Genomic DNA, 19,099 nt, shown 5'->3' on the forward strand with positions numbered 1-19,099 from the left:
TGAATACAAGTACTTCACATCCTTGATTAAGTTTATTCCTAAATATTTGATTATTTTAGTCACTATTGTAAATGGTTTTTCCATGACTTCCTCCTCAGATTGCGTATTACTAGTGTATAGAAACATCATTGATTTTTGCATATTGACCATGTGTCACTCTTCTGAAATCATTTATTAGCTCTGGTAGTTTTGTTGTATATTTTTCAGGACTTTCTAGATATGGGATTATGTAGCAAAACAGCAAATAGCAAAAGTTTCACTTCTTCCTTTCTAGTTTGGATGCCTTTTATTTCTTTTTGTTTTGAGACAATTTTTGTTTAACGTATGAGGTTTAAGGTTCATTTTTCTACATGCCATTAAATGAAAAATGCTCCAGCATACTCTTGGAAAGGCTATTGTTTTTCCATTGCATTGCTTTTGTGCCTTTGTCAAAAATCAGTTGGGCTTGTTTGTATAGATCTGTTTCTCTTCTATTCTTTTGATCTAGGTGTTTATCACTCCACCAATAACATACTGTCCCCATTATTATATAGAACTCACTATATAGTAAGCCTTAACACCAAGTAGAGTGATTCCTCCCACTTTACCCTTCTTTCTCAAAAAACAAAACAAACTATAGCTATTCTAATGCCTGTTCATTTAATATATAAATTTTAGAATAAGTTTGCCTATCGACCAAAAACCTCACTGGGACTGTGATAGGAATTTCTTTAATCCTACAAATTAATTTGTGGGGAATTGACATCTTTACTATGCTGAGTCTTCCAATCCATGAGCATGGCATGTCTCCCCAATTATTTAGGTCTTCTTTCATTGGCATTTTGTAATATTAATCCCATATATGTTTTGTTATATTTATATGTAGGTATTTCATTTTCTTTGGAGCAATTGAAAATGTTGAGTTTTTCTTCCTCCAGTTTCCATGTATTCATTGTATAGAAGTACATTTTTATAGAAGTACAATTGATTTTTGTATTTCTGTACAAAAAGCAAGCATTTGCTGATCATATATTCTGCAACTTGGCTAAACTCACATTAATTCTAGGAGTGTTTTTGCAGATTCCTTGAGACTTCTTATGCAGAGTGTCATATGAGACGGAATGTTTTATTTCTTCTTTTCCAATCTACATGCCTTTTACTTCTTTTTCTTACATTGCTACACTGGTTAATGTTTCCAGTATTATACTGAATGGTGGGAATGTCTTGCCACTGTACATACAAGGCAACACCTATTACAGTAATGAAAGGCAAAACGTCAAAAAATTTGATATTTTTCATTTATTTAATACCCCAATTTTTTTACTTTAGCTTTTCTAAATTATTATGTATTTTATTTCTAATCTTTAAACCTATCATTACTATTTCATTTTCCCATTAATTGAATTTGACAATATATTAGGCTTCATTTTTGAAGAAGTGTTGGATCACAGAAGGGTTCAACTATGGCAAGGGAGGAGCACTGGTGTGGGGTGTTGTTGATGGGAAATGCATGGGTAGGAGGAAGTTCTCCAGGGCATACATATAGGGTATATAGATATGTTCAGATGTTCATTGGGTAGTGACATAGTGGGTAGAGTTTTACACGACAACTGAGAGAGTGCTGAGTTCTCACCCTGGGGAGCTCTGTTGCATTCTCCAATGGAAGAGCAACAATCCCCCAAGTGCAAAGGCAAAGACCAGTGAAGAAGAATGGTCCAAGGATGGGCCCTTGATACTGATGACTAAGCTTATGAGCCTGTATGCGTGAAATTTCAACTTGGCCTAGAGCTGCAGGGTGCCGAAGAGTTACCTCCTGAGAGCCTCAGTGTTGCTCAAATGTGGCCACTCTCTAAGCCAAACTCAGGATATAAATGTATTACCTTCCCCCCAGCATGGGGCATGACTCCCAGGGATGAACCTCCCTGGTGCTGAGGGATTGCTACAAAGCACCAGTTGGTGATGCAGCTAGAAAAAGACCTTGAATGAAAGGAGGAAATGGTAAAGACAAATGAGCTTATATGGCTAAGAGACTTCAAAATGAGTCAGGAGGTCTTCAGAGGGGTCGTGCTTACGCATGTCTCAGTAGGATCTCAGAGAAAGCCAAAGTAGATACAACCCCAGGTAGTGGTTCTCCTGAGGCTATGGAGACACCCCAGTCCTATGGTCATGGCAGATGGCTCTGCAGTTCAGTGCCTTATCAGTTGGCCTAACACTGAAATTTGTGCTCCTGAGTATGATGGAGTTGGACTCAGATGTGATTTCTCTACACATGCCTCTTTTGTCACTTTTACTAAATCTGTTGTTAGCAGTGGGGTTGGTGTATGCCCAGGAGACTTGAATCTCTCCCATGTGCCATCTGGACCCTGAACCTCAGCAGAGTTGCAACACCTACACTCCAGTTCATTGGACTTACCCAGGTCAGCTAACAAGGATGTGAGGATGGCCAACCACTACACCAAGGAACCAAGACAGTCTACAACTACAAGCAGGAGAATCCCATCCATCAGCCACGTGGGATCTCAATTTACAGGTGGAGTGGAAGAATAAAATATGGATTAGAGTGGACTTACTTGTATTCTACTATAGAGTTATTGTGACTCTAGCAATGGAAGAAATTATATCAGCAATGTGGAGACAGTGGCCATGGGAGTCACTGAAGGCAGGGAGAGGGAAGAAGAGATGAGATGTGGGGGCATTTTCGAGACTTGGAGTTGTCCTGAATGATATTGCAGGGACAGATGCAGGCCATAACCCACTGAATGGACTGGAAGAGAGTATAAATATAAACCACAATGTAAACTATAATCCATGCTGAGTAGCAGTGCTCCAAATGTATTCATCAAATGCAATCAATGTACCACACTAATGAAAGAAGTTGTTGATGTGGTAGGAGTCGGGGCACATGTGTGTGGGGAAAGGGGGGTGTGGGGAGTGGCGTATATGGGAACATCTTATATTTTTTAATGTAACATTGTGTGTGATTTATATATCTTTTAAAAAAGATAATAAAACTAAACACTTGCTGCTTTTGCAGAGGAAAAAAGGTAATGTGTCTATAACTTGCTGAATGACTTTTTTGTTTTATTTTTGTGAATTTGAAATAAAGTTATTAATTAAAAAAAAGAATGGTGGGAATGGTCCTCCTTGCTTTTTTTCTGATCTTAAGGGGAAAACACTGTCTTTCACTATTAAGTATGATGTTAGCTGTAGGCCTTTTGTAGATGTTATTTATCAAGTTGAGAAAATATCCTTTCATTCTAATTTCATGAGAATTTTTACCATGATTGGGTGTTAGATTTTGCCAAATGCATTTTCTCTGTCAATTGAAGGATCATGTGATATTATCTTTAGCCTGATTATATGGTAGATTAGCTTGACTGATTTCCAAATGAACATTTGAAAATGTTGAACAAGCAGCTTGTTGAACAAGCTTCACACATCTGGAATAAGTCCTCCTTGGCCATAGTGCCGGGACCAATTAGCTAATATTTTGTTAAGGATTTTTGCATCAAAGTTCATGAGAGATATTAGTCTACTTGTTATGGTTATTTTTGTACTTTCATCTGATTTTAGTATTAGGACAATACTCACCTCATAAAATGAGTTGGAAGACTTCTTTTTTCTTGGAGAGATTGTATAAATTGGCCCTAACTCTTCTTTAAATGTTTGGTAGAATTCCCCAGTGAAATCACCTGGTTACAGAGCTTACTTTTCAGGAGTTTTAAACTACAAATTCAATTTCTTTAATGATTATAGGATTATTCCAAGTGTTCATCTTGGGTCAGTTTTGGTAGTTCAGGGTTTTTGAGAATTGGTCTGCTTCTTCTAAGTTACAAATTTATGAGCATAAAGGCATTTGAAGTATTCCACTATTATTCTTTTAATGACTGCAGATATGTACTGACATCTCATTTCATTCCTTATTTTGGTGATTTCTACCTTCTTGCTTTATATCTTTGTAAGTTTCCTAGAAGTTTCTCAATTCTATTGATTTTTTTCAAAGAATCAGCTTTTTGTTTCATTGAATTTTCTACTATTGTCCTGTTTTCAATTTCATTGTTTTCTGCTTTCATTTTTACTATTTTCTACATTTTGCTTGCTGTCCATTTGTTTTGCTCTTCTTTTTCTACTTTCTTTTTCTAGTTAGGAACCTATATTATTGATTTGATGCCTTTTGTCCTTTCTAAAGTTATAAAATTTATAAATTTTCTTTCTAGCCCTGCTTTAGTTGTGTCCCATGCCTTTTGATATGTGTTATTTTCATTTTCTCTCAACTTTTTGCATTTTTAAAATTTCATTTGAGATCTCTTTGAAATATAGATTATTTAGTAGCGTGTTATTTTCTCTTTCAGTATTTGGAAATTTCCTATTGTCCTTCTGTTATTTATTTCTAGTTTGATTCCACAGTGGTCACAGCACACACACTGAAAAATTTGTCTTTCACAATTGTTAATTTTATGTTCCAGAATATGGACTATATTGGTGAATGTTCCATGGGTGCTTGAAAAAATGTGTATTTTGAGGTTGTTGGGTGGAATATTCTGGAGATGTCAACTACATCCTGTTGGTTGAATGTCTTATTTAGTTCTATATTCTTGCTGATTATCTAGTTCTATCGATTGCTGAAAGGGGAGTTTTGGAGTATACAATTACAGTTGCAGCGGTATGTATCTTTTCAGCTCTACCATTTCTCATTTCATGTATTTTAAGGCTCAGTTGTTTGGTATATAGACATTTAAAATGGTTATATCTCTCCAGTGGATTGATCATCATCTTATCATTACGTAATGTCCCTGTCTGCGGCAATTTTCCTTGTTCTGAAGACAACCTTAGTTCATAATAAGAAGGCACACCTTCTTTTTAAAAAAATTGTTTGCATGGTATGTATTTTTTCATATTTTTACTTTTAATCTGCCTACATTATATTTGAAATGTGTTTCTTACAGCCACATTATTGCATATTTATTTTATTAGAGAAGTTTTGGTTTACAGAATAATCGTGGATAAAGTACAGGGTTTATATATATATATATTTTCCTTGAGGTACCAGGGCTGGGGATTGAACCTGGGACTCATACATAGATGTAGGAAGCCAGCGCCAACCACTGAGCCACATCAGGTCCCCTAAGCTGTTTTTTTTGTTAGTTTGCTTGCTGTTTGTTTTCAGGAGGCACTGGGAACTAAACCCAGGACCTCCCATGTGGGAAGCAGGCCCTCAACCACTTGAGCCACATCACCGCCCCCCCATATATTAACACCTTGTATTGGGATGATTTTTTTTTTTAATCTACTCTAACCATCTCTGACTTTTAATTGGTGTATTTAGACTGTTCATATTTAAGGTAATTATTGATATGCTAGGGTTTGGTTTTAATATACCATTTTATTATTTGTCTTCTGTTTCATCCCTGTTTCTCATTCCATTCCTCTGTTTCTCTTTTCCTATATTCCTGTGGGTTATGTGAACATTTATTTACGTTTCTGATGATAATGATTAAAGTTATCTTTTATTCCCAATCATCTTTGTTCTGTGTTCAGCTGCTTTCATTATTCATCTTGGGCTTTCTGTTTCTTGCTGTTATGCTTTCCCAAATGTCTTGTGGTCTTTGGTGGTCTATCTTATGAAAGGAAAATTGGATAGAATATTGAAGGCAGCTGGCTTCGATATTCTCTGCATTAGCATACTGTATTTCTTCACACGGCCTCCCTGTCTGCCCGCTCCATGCTGTATTCTAGACGCACCTCAAACGCTGCATTGCTGCTCTCCTAATTACTCCCCCACAGAGAGATCACCTCAGACAGGCAGCTCACTTTCTTTCTACTGCGCAGCTCTCAAATATTCATATTGGAGTAAGACACAGCAATATGGACAAAGGGAGAGGCGTGGTTGCCGTGACCGTTCCGAATGCCAGTCTTCAGCAGCACGGCAAGGGCCAATAGTCTCTATCAGTATTTCTCCTCACTCTGAATGGACAGATCCTGTGTAGTTGTCCCCACCTTCGGATTAGTTTTCTCATCAGCCTATGTATGTTCTGGGTGATAGGTATCTTTGCTATTTCAATTTAGTTTCTTTGGCTTTCTAACATCCAGTATTTCCATAAAATTTCTTTTCCTTTAACAGCTTCTCTTTCTGTTTTTCTAAGCACTCTAAGACATATTTAAACCTTCCTTTCTTTTCACAGATTTCGGGCAATTAGTGAGATAGACGGATGAATTCATGATTTTACTTCAATCTATTCTAACAACTTTTTTCTATTTTGGGTTAACTTAGTTTTATTGTTCAAGTTATTGGAGGATGTTTAGCGTAAGTAATGTTTTCAAGTGTGGATTTTTTTTTTCTCTTCTTTTAAATCTGATAAGCCTTTTATTATCACTCCCCCAAATTGGGAAGGTATAAAAATCTTCCCATCTTTCCTGGAATAACAGGTATAACAGGTATAAGATATACCCAATTGTCTGAAATAATGAGAAAACAGCAGACAAAAATACATGGAAAAAAATGAGTTTTATGATACTAGACATCAGGCAATGAAGAACAGTGATTCTGAGAATTGGGAAACAAAAAGATGAGCCCCACAATTGTCCTAGATTATAGGCTTGTGAGTTTCCAGACCTTAGTATGAGAAAGGATAACTGAAGGAGAGGCAGCAGTGGATTTCCTAGTTGAGGAGACAGAGCAATAAGTCCTGGGAAGCCAAGGCAGCTGGAGCTCATAAGACAGAGTAGAAGAAAGAAGAGATCAGGCAAAAGTACATGCAAGAAGAAGTATATACCTTGGGTAGCACATATCCATTAGAGAAAGTGAAACTGTGGTTAATATACTTCCCACAAAGAAAAACTGAGGCCCAGATGGCTTTACTGGTGAATTCAACAAACATTTAAGGAAGAAATAATACCAGTTCTATACAAACTCTTCCATAAAACTGAAGAAAAGGGAACACTTTTGAACCAGACAATGACATTACAAGAAAACTACAGACCAATATTCCTACTGAATAAAGACACAAAAATCCTCAGCTGTATACTAACAAACAAAATGTATCAATATATTTAAAGAATTCTACATCATGAACAAATGGGATTTATCCAGGAATACAAGGTTAGTTCTTCAAATTAATTTTATACACAATTATAAAATAAATGACAAAAAATACATGGTCATCTTAGTAGTCATGGAAAAAATCAAATGCCCTTTCACTATAAAAACACTCCACAAACTAGAATAAAAGGGAACTCCCTGAAAATGATATATGCCACCTATGAAAAATCTACCACTGGATAACCAGCAAGATGGCAGCAGAGTAAGGAGCTCCTAGATTCAGCTCCTGCTACAGAGCAGCCAGCAAACACCCAGAGCTCTCTGGAGCTAGCTGAAGCATCTGTTTGGGGGCTCCAGGAGGCCAGAAGAGCATCCTACAATGTACTTGGGGGAGTGAAAGGAGGAGATGCCCGTCTGCAGAGAAGACTCCTAAGTACAGTGCTCCACACCATGGAGGCCAGTGCCCATCCTCCACTAGAGGCACAAGCCGCCTCGGGAGCTGTTCCGTGGCTGGAATTGGAAGCTCCACTTCCCCAAAACTGGGGAGGAAGAGACGGTTGGGCACCAACTTCAGCTACTGATGAGGAAATTCAGCGGCTAAAGTAAAATCCTGAGAACAGCTAAGGTTTGAGCCTGTCCAAGTCAGAAAGAGGCTGGGAGCCGCCATCTTAACTCCACGCCTGGCATGAGGGGAAGCGGGGTGGACTGAGAATCCCAGTGCTGGTGGGGACCGGCTTCTTTCCATCCAGGTCAGATTGCAGCTCCACCCTAGGCCCCAGTGCTACCTCCAGGAGGGAGGAAGCTGCAGGGACCTGTGCCAGCCTCTGGGAAATTGTCAGCCAAGCTGGGGAGGCTGGTGATTGTTTTACAAGCTGCCCTAGGAGCTGTTCTGTGGCTGGAATTGGAAGTTCCATTTCCCAGAAATGGGGAGGAGGAGACAGTTGGCTGTCAATTTTAGCTACTGATTGGTAGACTTGGATGGCTAAGGAATAACCCAAGGAACAGCCAGGTGTGAATCAGTCCAAGTTGGAAAGGAAAGAGGCCTGTGGCCACCATTTTGACTCTGCCCCCAGCCTGAGGGGAAACCTGGCTGACCGAATATCATAGTGATGGTAGGAACCAGTTTCTTTCACCCAGATCATCCTGCAGCCCTAGCCTAGGCTTCAGCCCCTTCTCTGACAGGGAGAAGGCCGGCTAGCTCAGCACCACTCTATCCAGGTAACGCTGGGTACCTTTGGCTGCCACAAACTGAATAATCTGAAGTCTATCAGGACAACTGTGGTCATCATGGGCAGGCACTGCATTGACTGCTGCCCACACTTGCAGCTCCATCCCCGCCCCAGGTAGGGGAGAAAGCCATGTGAAACTTCCTCATTCTCTCTGGGAAACCACAGTCTAGGCTTGCATGACTTGTATTATTTCACACAACTGTGACTCTGTCCCTACCTCTGGGAAAGGAGAAAGTTGGGAGAAGCTTCATCGATCCCTGGGGTAATGAGGGCAGCTTGAGCCTCCACAGCTTATAGCACCAACTACATCCCTGGCTACAACCAGCAAGGGAGAAAGGGCAGAAAGCCCTAAACTAAAGAGAAAAACTGCACCCAGAATACTCTAGTACACCAGATGCCAGGACACCAACAAAAAATTACAATCCACACCAAGAAACAGGAAGATATGGTCCAGTTAAAGGAACAAGATAAGCCTCCAGATGACATAAAGAAGTTGAGACAACTAAACATGTAGGTTCAAACAAATCTCCTTAATAAATTCAATGAGCTGGCTAAAGAGATCAAGGATATTAAGAAAACAATGGAAGACAATGGATAAGCACAAAGAATTTGAAAGCATGCATAGAAAAATAGATCTTATGGGAATAAAAGGCACATAAAATGAAATTTAAAAAGCATTGGAATCATATAATAGCAGGTTTGAGGAGGCAGAAGAAAGGATTGGTGAGCTTGAAAAAATGGCCTCTGAAAGTGAACATACAAAAGAAAAGATGAAGAATGGAAAAAACTGAACAAGGTCTCAGGGAACCAAACAGCATGCAAACATACGTGTCATGGGTGTCCCAGAAGGAGAAGAGAAAGGAAATGGGGCAGAAGGAATATTTAAAGAAATAATGTTAGAAAATTTCCCAACCCTATTGAAGGACATAGGTATCCATGTCCAAGAGGCACAACGTACTCCCATCCGAAATAATCTGAATAGACCAACTATGAGACACATACTCATCAGGATGAAAAATGCCGAAGACAAGGAGAGAATTCTGAGAACAGCAAAAGAAAAGCAATGCATAACATATAAGGGATACCCAATAAGATTAAGTGCTGATTCTCACCAGAAACCATGGAGGCAAGAAGACAGTGATCTGATACATTTAAGATACTGTGAGAGAAAAACTTCCAACCAAGAATTTTACATCCAGCGAGACTGTCTTTCAAAAATGAGGGCAAGATTAGAATATTTACAGATAAACAGAAACTGAGAGAATTTCTAAGCAAGAAACCAGATTTTCAGGAAATACTAAAGGGTGTGCTAGAGACTGAAAAGAAAAGACAGGAGAGAGAGGCCTGGAAGAGAGACAGGTAATAAGGATTATATCAATAAAAGTAACTAAAAGTGTCAAAAGAGTAGTGAAAATAAAATATGACAGATAAAACTCAAATAGGAATAAACTTAACCAATGATGTAAAGCACTTGTATTCAGAAAACTGCAACCCAATGTTAAAAGAAATTTTAAAAAGTCCTAATTAACTGGAAGAACATTCCATGCTCATGGATTGGAAGACTAAAAATATCATTAAGATGTCAATTCCACTCAAATTGATATACAGATTCAATGCAACCCTGATAAAAATTGCTCCAGCATTTAAAAAAAGGTTGAAAAGATAATTATCAAATTTATTTGAAAGGGTAAGGGGTCCTGAATAGCCAGAAACATCATAAAAGGAAAAGCTAATCCTCATCTCTGGACTTTACATCACACTACCAAGCTATAGTGGTAAAAACAGCATGGTACTGGCATAAAGACAGAGACATAGACCAATAACCAAATTGATGGCTCAGAAACAGACCCTCACATGTATGGTTAAGTGATTTTTGACTAGCCTGTCAAATCCACACAGCTTGGGCAGAATAGTCCATTCAGCAAAATGGTGCTGAAAAAACAGGATACCCATAGCCGAAAGAAGGAAAGAGGACCTCTATCTCACACCTTATCCAAAAATTAACTCAAAATGGATCAAAAACCTAAAAATAAAAGAACCTTAAAACTTCTAGAAGAAATTGTAGGAAACTATCTTCAAGACCTGGTGGTAGGTGGTGGATTATTAACAGATAAGAGAAGGACTGAAATGGACTAATGATATTTAATATATGTAGAAGTTTTAATTAGCTTTACTGTAAAAGTGTGGAAATGTATAGAATGGATGGTAACAAATAGTAACAGCTAGTTTATAAATGGGGATGTGACTGAAAATGGTAGTCTAGGTGTGTAAATGCCAATTGACAGAATGCTAGAGAAGGATCTAGGAACTGAATAGCACAGTAAACCAAGAGGTGGATGAGAAATGTAGTTGATGGTGCAGATGCAAGAGTGTCCTTTGTGAGCTACAGCAAATGTATATCACAACTGCAGGGTGTTGGGAATGCATGGGGAAAAAAAACTGGAATGACCTATGGACTGTGTTTAGAAGTAATAATATAGTATTCTTGCATCTATGCCAAATATGTACTATGTTGATAATGGGGCAGTATGGAAAATGTGAGCCAAATGTATACTATGGACATGGTAACAATCAGATAATGTTATCTTATCTGTAAGAAATGTTCCACCACAGTGTGGTGTGTTGATAGAGGGGTGTTGTTTGGGAATTCTGCACATGTGCATGATTGTTTCATAAGTTTACAACTTCTGTCATAAAAAATATATTTAAAAAATAATAGGGTGGGTTGGGGGGGAAACACAGCAAATGGAAGATAAGGACTATGATTAGTAGTAAGATCTTGACAATATTCTTTCGTAATTTGTAACAAATATCTCAAAGACAATGCAAGGTATTGGTGGAGGGTTGATATATGGGACCCCTGTATGATGTTATGCATGTATGCTTCGTAAATTCACAACTTTTACTATACACTTGTTTATGTACGTTTATATAATTTATATAATTTTATATAATTTATATATAAACGTACATAAACAATTTATATATAAATATATATTTATATATATAACAATATATAAAAATATATATATTTATATTTATATATAAATAAATCTACCACTAACATTATACCTAATCATAGACTAAATCCTTTCCCCAAAAGATCTGGAATGTCTACTCTTGCTGCTTCTATTCACCATTGTAGTGCAGGTTCTAGCTAGGGCAGTTAGGCAAGAAAGATAAATTAAAAGCACTCATATTGGAAAGAACGAAGTAAAACTATTTCTATTTGCAAATGACATGATCTTGTATATAGAAAACCATAATGAATTCATAAAGGACAATAAAAACTAGTAAGTTCACAGCAAGGTTGCAGGATACAAGATCAATGTAAAAAAATGAATTATGTTTCTATACTCTAGAACAATTGGAAAATGAAATTAAGAAAAAATTCCATTTACAATAACATTAAAAAGAAAAAAATATTTTGGAACAACAAAAATGCAAGACATATACTGAAAACTATAAAATATTGCTTGAAAAACAATAAAGCAGTTCTGAATAAATGAAAAGACATCCCATGTTTATGGATCAGAAGACTTAATATGGTTAGGATGGCAATATTCTCCAAATTGAATACAAAACCATTCCTATCAAAATTGCAGTTGACTATTTTTGAAGACATTGGCAAGCTTAAGTGGAAATGCAAGGGACCAACAATAGCCAAAACAATCTCAAAAAAAGATGATAGAGGTTGGAGGACTCACTGCATAGCTACAGTAATCCAGCCAATGTGGTACTAGCATTACTATAGACATTATAGATCAAAGGAACAGAACCGGGAACCCAGAAACAAACTCTTACATTTATGGTCAATTTAATTTTTGACAAGGTGCCAAGATAAGAAAGAACAGTCTTTTCAACAAACGGTGCTGAGACAACTAGATATCCACATGCGAAGGACCGAAGTTGGACCGCTATGTCACAATCACACTATATACAAAAATCAAATAAAAATTTGATCATTATTGGATCATCTATTTAATCAAAATGGATCAAAGGCTAAATGTAATAGCTAAATATATAAAACTTTTAGAAGAAAACATATGAGTAATCTTTGTGACTTTGGGATAGGCAATGGTTTCTTAGTTATGACACCAAAAAGCACAACCAGCAAAAGAAAACTAGACAAATTAGTGTTAGGGAAGCAGCCATCACAGAACCTGCCCTTCCTCCCCAGGCTCCCCCTAATCAGAGCCCTGCGCCCAGAACACTCCCTTATTTGACGGCTGGAACGTGAGCGCATGCTTGGCCCAGGCCCTTCTTCCTTACAGGGTGATCCTCTCTTGTTTTGGTTCCCCGTGAATTTCTCGGTACTGTGCAGTGTTCATCACGTGACCCCTGACCTAGCCCAGCAGTATACCTGTTCCCGGCAGGAGGGGAATGGGTCTCCCCTCCTGGGACAGGAGCAGTGTGTGCCCAGTCCATTGTCTGCATCGGCTCTAGGGAAGGACCGCTGGCCACAGGGGACTGATGCCCACCACTGAGGCTGGCCTTGCTTTGTCTCTTCTCTAAGTGAGTAAAGCATTGTTTCAACTTGTGCTTGTGTGTGTTGTGTCTTTCTTGGAGACTATGACAAACCAGCACCATGGAGCAGGTAGAAATGTTTATACTCCTACTCTCGGTGACTGGCATACATCTGCCATTCCCCATGTGAGGGGCCTTCGCCCATGGTGGCAGCCCAGAGCCTTGCTTAGCTTGGAAATTAGGAGTACATAAAAATAAAAGACTTTTGCATGTTAAAGGACATTATCAGGAAAGTGTAAAGACAACACACAGAATGGGAGAAACTTTTCTAAATCCAGTATCTGATAAGGGACTTCAATATATACCATTTAACTCAGTAATAACATTACAACTCAATTATAAAAGACAAAAACACAAATTTTTAAAAGGCAGGGGATCTGAATAGGTATTTCTCCAAATAAGATATACAAATAGTCAACAAGCACAAGAAAAGATTCTCAACATCATTAACCATCAGGGAAATGCAAATCAAAAATCACAATGACATACTACTTCATATCTACTAAGATGCTATAATAAAAAAGATAGGTATTAATAGTAGTAAGTGTTGGCAAGGGTATCAAGAAACTGGAAGCCTTATACATTGCTGGTTGGAATGTAAGTGCTGCAGCCATTTTTGAAAACAGACTTTACAATTACTCAAACAGTTAAACATAGACTTACCATATGACTCAATAGTTCCACTCCTAAGTACATACTCAAGAGAAAGAAAGCATGTTGACCCAAAACTAGTAAATAAATGTTCATAACAGCATTATTCATAATAGCCAAAAAGGGGAAATCCAAATATTCATCCGCTGATTAATGGATAAAGAAAAATGTGGTACATCCATACAATGGGATATTATTTGGTAATAACAAGAATGAAGCACTGACACATGTTGCACTATGAATGAACCTTGGGTGGAAGGAGGCAGTTACAAGAAACTATATATTGTAGGATTTCATGTACCTGAAATATGGAGAAGAGGCAAATTTATAAAAACAAAGTAAATTAGTGGTTGCCTACGCTTGGAGAAGGGAAGGACTGATGAGTGATTTTTAACAGGGTTTCTTTTGGGAGTGATGGAAAATGTTCTGGAACTAGATAACGGGGGTGTTTATATGAATATACAGAAAACCACCAAACTGTGCACTGCGGAAAGTGTTAATATTATGGTATGTGAATTATTTTTCAAAGAAACTATTAAAAAAACAACAGTATCAACTCTATACAAAGTCTTCAAGGAAATGGAAGTCTGAAGCCAACATTACCCTGATACAAAAACTAGGCAAAGACAGATTTCTAAAAAATAAACTATTGGGAAGCAGATGTGGCTCAAGTGACTGGGCTTCCGTCTACCATACGGGAGGACCTGGGTTCGATCCCTGGGGCCTCCTGCTTAAGGTAGGCCCATGAAGCAAGCCACTGGCGAGCCATGTGGCAAAATGATGATCCAACTAATGAAAGGAGAAGATAATAAAAGAAACACACGAAGATCACACAGCAAATGGACACAGACAGCAAAACAGCAGGGAGGAGGAAAAAAGTAAACTATACAACAATATCCCTCATGAATACAGATGCAAGAATTCTAAGCAAAATCTTAACAAATCAAAACCAACAATATATTCAAAAAGACAATAGCATGACTAAGCAAGGTAGATCCTAGGAATGGAGAATCAGATTAACATTTGAAAATCGATGTACTAAACCATATTAATTGCTAAAAAAGAAAAAGAAAAAAGAAAACCCATATGGTCATCTCAATAGAATAATTATTTGACGATATCTAAACCAATTTATTACAAAAGCTCAGCAAACTTGGCCTAGAAGTCAACTTCCTGACCCTGCTTAGGGGCATGCACGGGACAATACTTGCCCCTGAGATCTGGAAGAGGGACCGTGACATCTGCTCTCACCACTGCCATTCAGTCTGTGGGAGGTTCTGGTTAGTGCAATCAGACCAAGGGAGGGGGGCACATCCAGTCTGGGAAGGAAGAAGTAACTGTTTATTTGTAGAAAACATGATCTTTTATGTAGAAAATCTGGGCTCCTAAAACCCAGAGGGAAGTCTAACGAAGTCACAGGATTCAAGAGCAACAGAAAAATCAAATTTACTTTTATATGTAAGCCACAATCAGAAGTGGAAATACAAACAATTCCATGTACAAATAGCATCAGAAATATGAAAGACTTAGGGATGTATCTGACTAAGGATGAAAATCTGATATCCGAAAAATACAAACTACGATTGAGAGAAAATAAAGAGGACCTACATAAATGGGGATATACCTTATCCACAAGTCAGAAGACTTAATATTATGAAATGCCAATTCTCCCCAAATTAACTTACAGAAACAACAGTTTCATTCAAAATCCCAGCAAGCCTTTTTTTTTTAAGAAACTGATGAGATTATTCTGTTTCTTTTCTTTTAAATTTTTTTCTCTTCCCTTCCCCCACCACCAGTTGTCTGCTCTCTATGTCCATTCGCTGTGTGTTCTTCTGTGTCCATCTGTATTCTTGTCAGCGGCACCCGGAATCCGTGTCTCTTTTTGTTGTGTCATATTGCTGCATCAGCTCTCCACGTGTGCAGTGCCACTCCTGGACAGGCTGTACTTTCTTTTGCGCCGGGCGGCTCTCCTTACGGGGCGCACTCCTTGCGTGTGGGGCTCCCTTATGCGGGGGACACCCTTGCGTGGCACAGCACTCCTTGCATGCATCAGCACTGCACATGGGCCAGCTCCACATGGGTCAGGAGGCCCGGGGTTTGAACCTTGGTCCTCCCATGTGGTATGCGGATGCCCTATCCATTGGGCCAAATCCGCTTCCCTGATTCTGTTTCATATGGAACTGCAAAGGAGATAGAATAGTCAAAACAAATGTGAAAAAGAACAAAGTTAGAGAACCAATGCTTGATTTCACGACTTATTAGGAAGCTAAAGGAATCAGACAGTGTGGTATTGGCTTGAAGTTTGACATATAGATCAATGAAAGGGAATAGAGTACCCAGAAATAGATCCACACAGATAAAACGAACTGTCATTGGACAAAGATGTAATGGCAAGGCAGTCGAGAATGTACTTTCAACAAACAGCGCTAGAACAATAAGCAAAAACATAAACTTCAATCCAGAACTTGCAATGTGCCCCAAAAGTAACTGAAAATGGACAGACCTAAATATATACCCTAAAAGTATAAAACTATTAAGAGAAAACTTAGAAGAAAATCTTTTTGACCTTGGGTTAGGGAAAGATTTCTTAGACATGACATTAAAAGCACAATTTACAAAGGGAAAATTGATAACAAGTACTTCAACTAAATTAAAAACTTCTGCACTTTGAAAGACACTGTCTAGTTCATAAAATGCTCAATCAAAGCTAGCTCCCAAATCCCCATCACAAAGTGTTCCCTTAAAAGAGATTTATGGAGAAAATTGGCCTTTCAGACCTTAAAAAGCAGAATCTCTTTCTTGCCTCAAAGAACTGGGATTTCCCCCCCCCCCGCCGCCCTTTTTAGACAATGCATATCTTATAAATAAGTCTATCTCCATTTTTGTCTGGTAACCAACCAGAATTCTCAAAGCAAGAAATGTTGCCCAACTTTAGCAATTATATCAGTCTGCATATTTGTATAGAAACTTTATCCTATCTTATCTTATTCCATTTTCCCTACCCCTTATTCTTTTATTCATATTTTCTGCTTTATTTAGGAGAAGAAAGATCACTGAGTTGAATTTGAATTCCAGATAAACAATGAATCTTTAACACAACTATGTCCTTTTGGCATCTTGTATTATATCTGTCAACCCTCACTTTATTGCAAACATTATTATTAGCCATCTTAAATGCTTTGTAGAAGAGATTAATTATAAATACATACATGTACACAACTTGGAAATATTTCAAAGTAAACCTATATTTGAATTTAAAAACTGTTTTAAGCAATTTAAAATCACAGTTGTGCTCTGTTTACTTCCCTTTAATTTACATAACACAATACATTTCAAATCTTTCTCATTTTATATCCTATTTTTAAAATATTCTCTGGAACAGTGTTTTGTAAAAATTGAATCAATATTTATTTTCAGAGAAGTGACTATATTAACCAAGACAGGAAAAAAGTAACCCCTTGATATGTTTTCTATCCTTCTTCATACTATCTGAAAGCACCCTGAGAACAGACTGCCTTAGCGTCCTTAGGACATCCCTTAGCGAGATTTCATCAGGCCACCCGTCTGATCTCACTATGACACCCCTGCCCACACTCAGCTGGCGAGGCAGCTGCAAATATCACTGCTGAAAGGTGGGAATCCCAGAGGACACGGGCCGAAGGAAGCAGCACCACTGCCCACGGCCGTGACCCGGCTCCTTCCCCTGGGGAAGTGAGGGCACTCTGCAGTCTCCTTCGACCTCAGGCACATTAGTTTTATACATGGGAATTCACAGGGGAGAAAACCTGCCACCATTGTTGCTTTAGTTATAACGTTGCAGGGCGGGCTTCCAGGTCCTCGGCCATGTCTTGAGAAAGAATTCAAGGACTCACCACAGCTTAAGCAAGCAAGTGGGAGTGTAACATAAAGTGAAAATGCACACTCAAGACGGGAGCACAGGGGTGCTCTAGAGGGAGACGCCCTGGGGTGGGAGAGGCGGCTTTATTAGGCGAGGCCCTCCTTCCTTCCTCCATGTAAATGAAGGCTTGTGAGTCGCAAAATTCTCACTGGGTCTGAGCATCTGCCCACCTGAGGGGGGGCAGGGGAGCGGTCTGCGAACATGCAATGGTCAGGTGATGAGCAGGCCTCTCCTCAGCTGCCGTCTTCAGGCACCTGACCGCGGCCACTTCCCTTGCGGCCGAGACTTCCCTCTGTCCTTGGTGGCTCTCCCTTGCAGGCGCAGGCTCCAGTGAGTGACGCGAGCGGCAGGTTCTACCTCTGTGCCCTGGTGCCTTCCCGCAGCACCTTTTCCTTCAGCCTGTCCTAGGCTGCTTCAGTAAGTCTGGACAGCACAAACCAGGGCACCAGGATGAAAGAAAGCCAAACAGGAGAAAATCATCAGCAGATCAAACTAGCTTTGACTTCTGGACTTTCTTCACTGCACTAACTTTCATAACGGAATTCATTTTTCTTGTCAATAACTGAAGAATGGGAAAGCATAGCGCACATTAAAAAATCATAACCAGTCACTGCAGAAAGAAATTCTATCAAAGCAGCAAGGCTTCAGAAATCACAGAAGGTAAATCTGTCAACACCAAACCCTAAGAGGCCGAGTTTTGTGGAGAAGTGTTGGCCTGATCATGTGTCACTTTCCAACTATTCTCTCTGTCCTAGACATTCGGGAGGAGCCCGTTGTCACTGGAAGACAGAAGTGTGTTCAAGACAACCACCCAAGAAACAACCAGAGTCCACTATGTTTCCGCGTGTGCCCCTTCCATCCGTTCTCCACACAGGAGCCGCGGTGATTTTCTTCAGATGACATCAGATTGGTCACACCCCTGCCTAAGATGCCCCAAAGCCCTCGCACTGCATCTAGAATGCAGGTCCACCGCCTGGCCAGGGCCCACGCCTTGTACCGCCCCTGGCTCTTCACGTCCCGCATGCTCAGGCCTCCTCTCAGTTCCTTGGACACATCAAGCTCCGTCCCAGGCACAGTGTTTGCATCTGCCGTGTCTTCTGCCTGCTTTGTTTACCACCCAGATTTTCACAGCCTGGCTCCACAGCAGTCAGGGCTCACTCAGATGCCACCTCCTAGAGGAGACCACCCTGGCCTTCCAACAGAAAGAGACCCCTTCCCTACCCCCACTCTGCCTCTGCCGCCACCACAGTCACTCCCCAGCACTCTGGTACCTCTCCCTTTTCACTCCCCAGACCACTTGTCACTATCGGAAGTTACTGTTCTTCAGCTCCTGAAAGCAAACTCTGGTCCCTTATGCCTGCACAGAGCGGGCACCAGTCCAGCATGGATTAAACACACAGCTAATACATTAGTCGTTGCTAAGACAGCAGTGGCAGGGGAGCCAGAAAAGAAGGTTCTGGAGTACAGGCTGCCCTTACAACTGCAAACAAATCTTGACATGACAGACACTACTGCTCCAATGCCTTTTATCAACAAATTCCCCTCTGGGAGGAAATGTGGTCATCTGCTCTTTATAAAATCACAGAGAAAAACCCTACATTTCCAGGGAAATGATAATTTTTATACAATCCCAGCAATAGTAAATCTGCAGTAACCATAGATCATAATGTAGAAATGCAAAGTAACCAGGTTTGGGGTCTAGGACAAGAGCTGAAAGAGAGGGTGCAAACTGGTGGCCCCTGAGACAAGTCTGTTCTACGGACTTGCTTCACT

General features: G+C 39.4%; 1 protein-coding gene across 19 annotated transcripts in view; it reads right to left on the reverse strand.

Annotated features, from left to right (window-relative positions):
• ULK4 (unc-51 like kinase 4) overlaps nucleotides 1-19,099 on the reverse strand; it is a 659,217-nt gene that overhangs the window by 142,556 nt on the left and 497,562 nt on the right. For 4 of the 19 annotated variants that reach the window (XM_058288218.2, XM_058288216.2, XM_058288211.2 and 1 more), the window contains one exon: nucleotides 14,856-15,608. The exons of 13 other annotated variants lie outside the window; for them this stretch is intronic. In XM_058288218.2, coding sequence (XP_058144201.1) covers nucleotides 15,510-15,608 — 99 coding nt within the window. In that variant the 3' untranslated portion in view covers nucleotides 14,856-15,509. Of the gene's footprint in view, nucleotides 1-14,855; nucleotides 15,609-16,823; nucleotides 17,750-19,099 lie in introns of those variants that run through there. 2 more of the 19 variants (XM_071211996.1, XM_023584605.3) reach the window with 2 other exon arrangements.

Source organism: Dasypus novemcinctus, chromosome 26 (genome assembly GCF_030445035.2).
Source record: "Dasypus novemcinctus isolate mDasNov1 chromosome 26, mDasNov1.1.hap2, whole genome shotgun sequence".
Classification (NCBI taxonomy): Eukaryota; Metazoa; Chordata; class Mammalia; order Cingulata; family Dasypodidae; genus Dasypus; species Dasypus novemcinctus.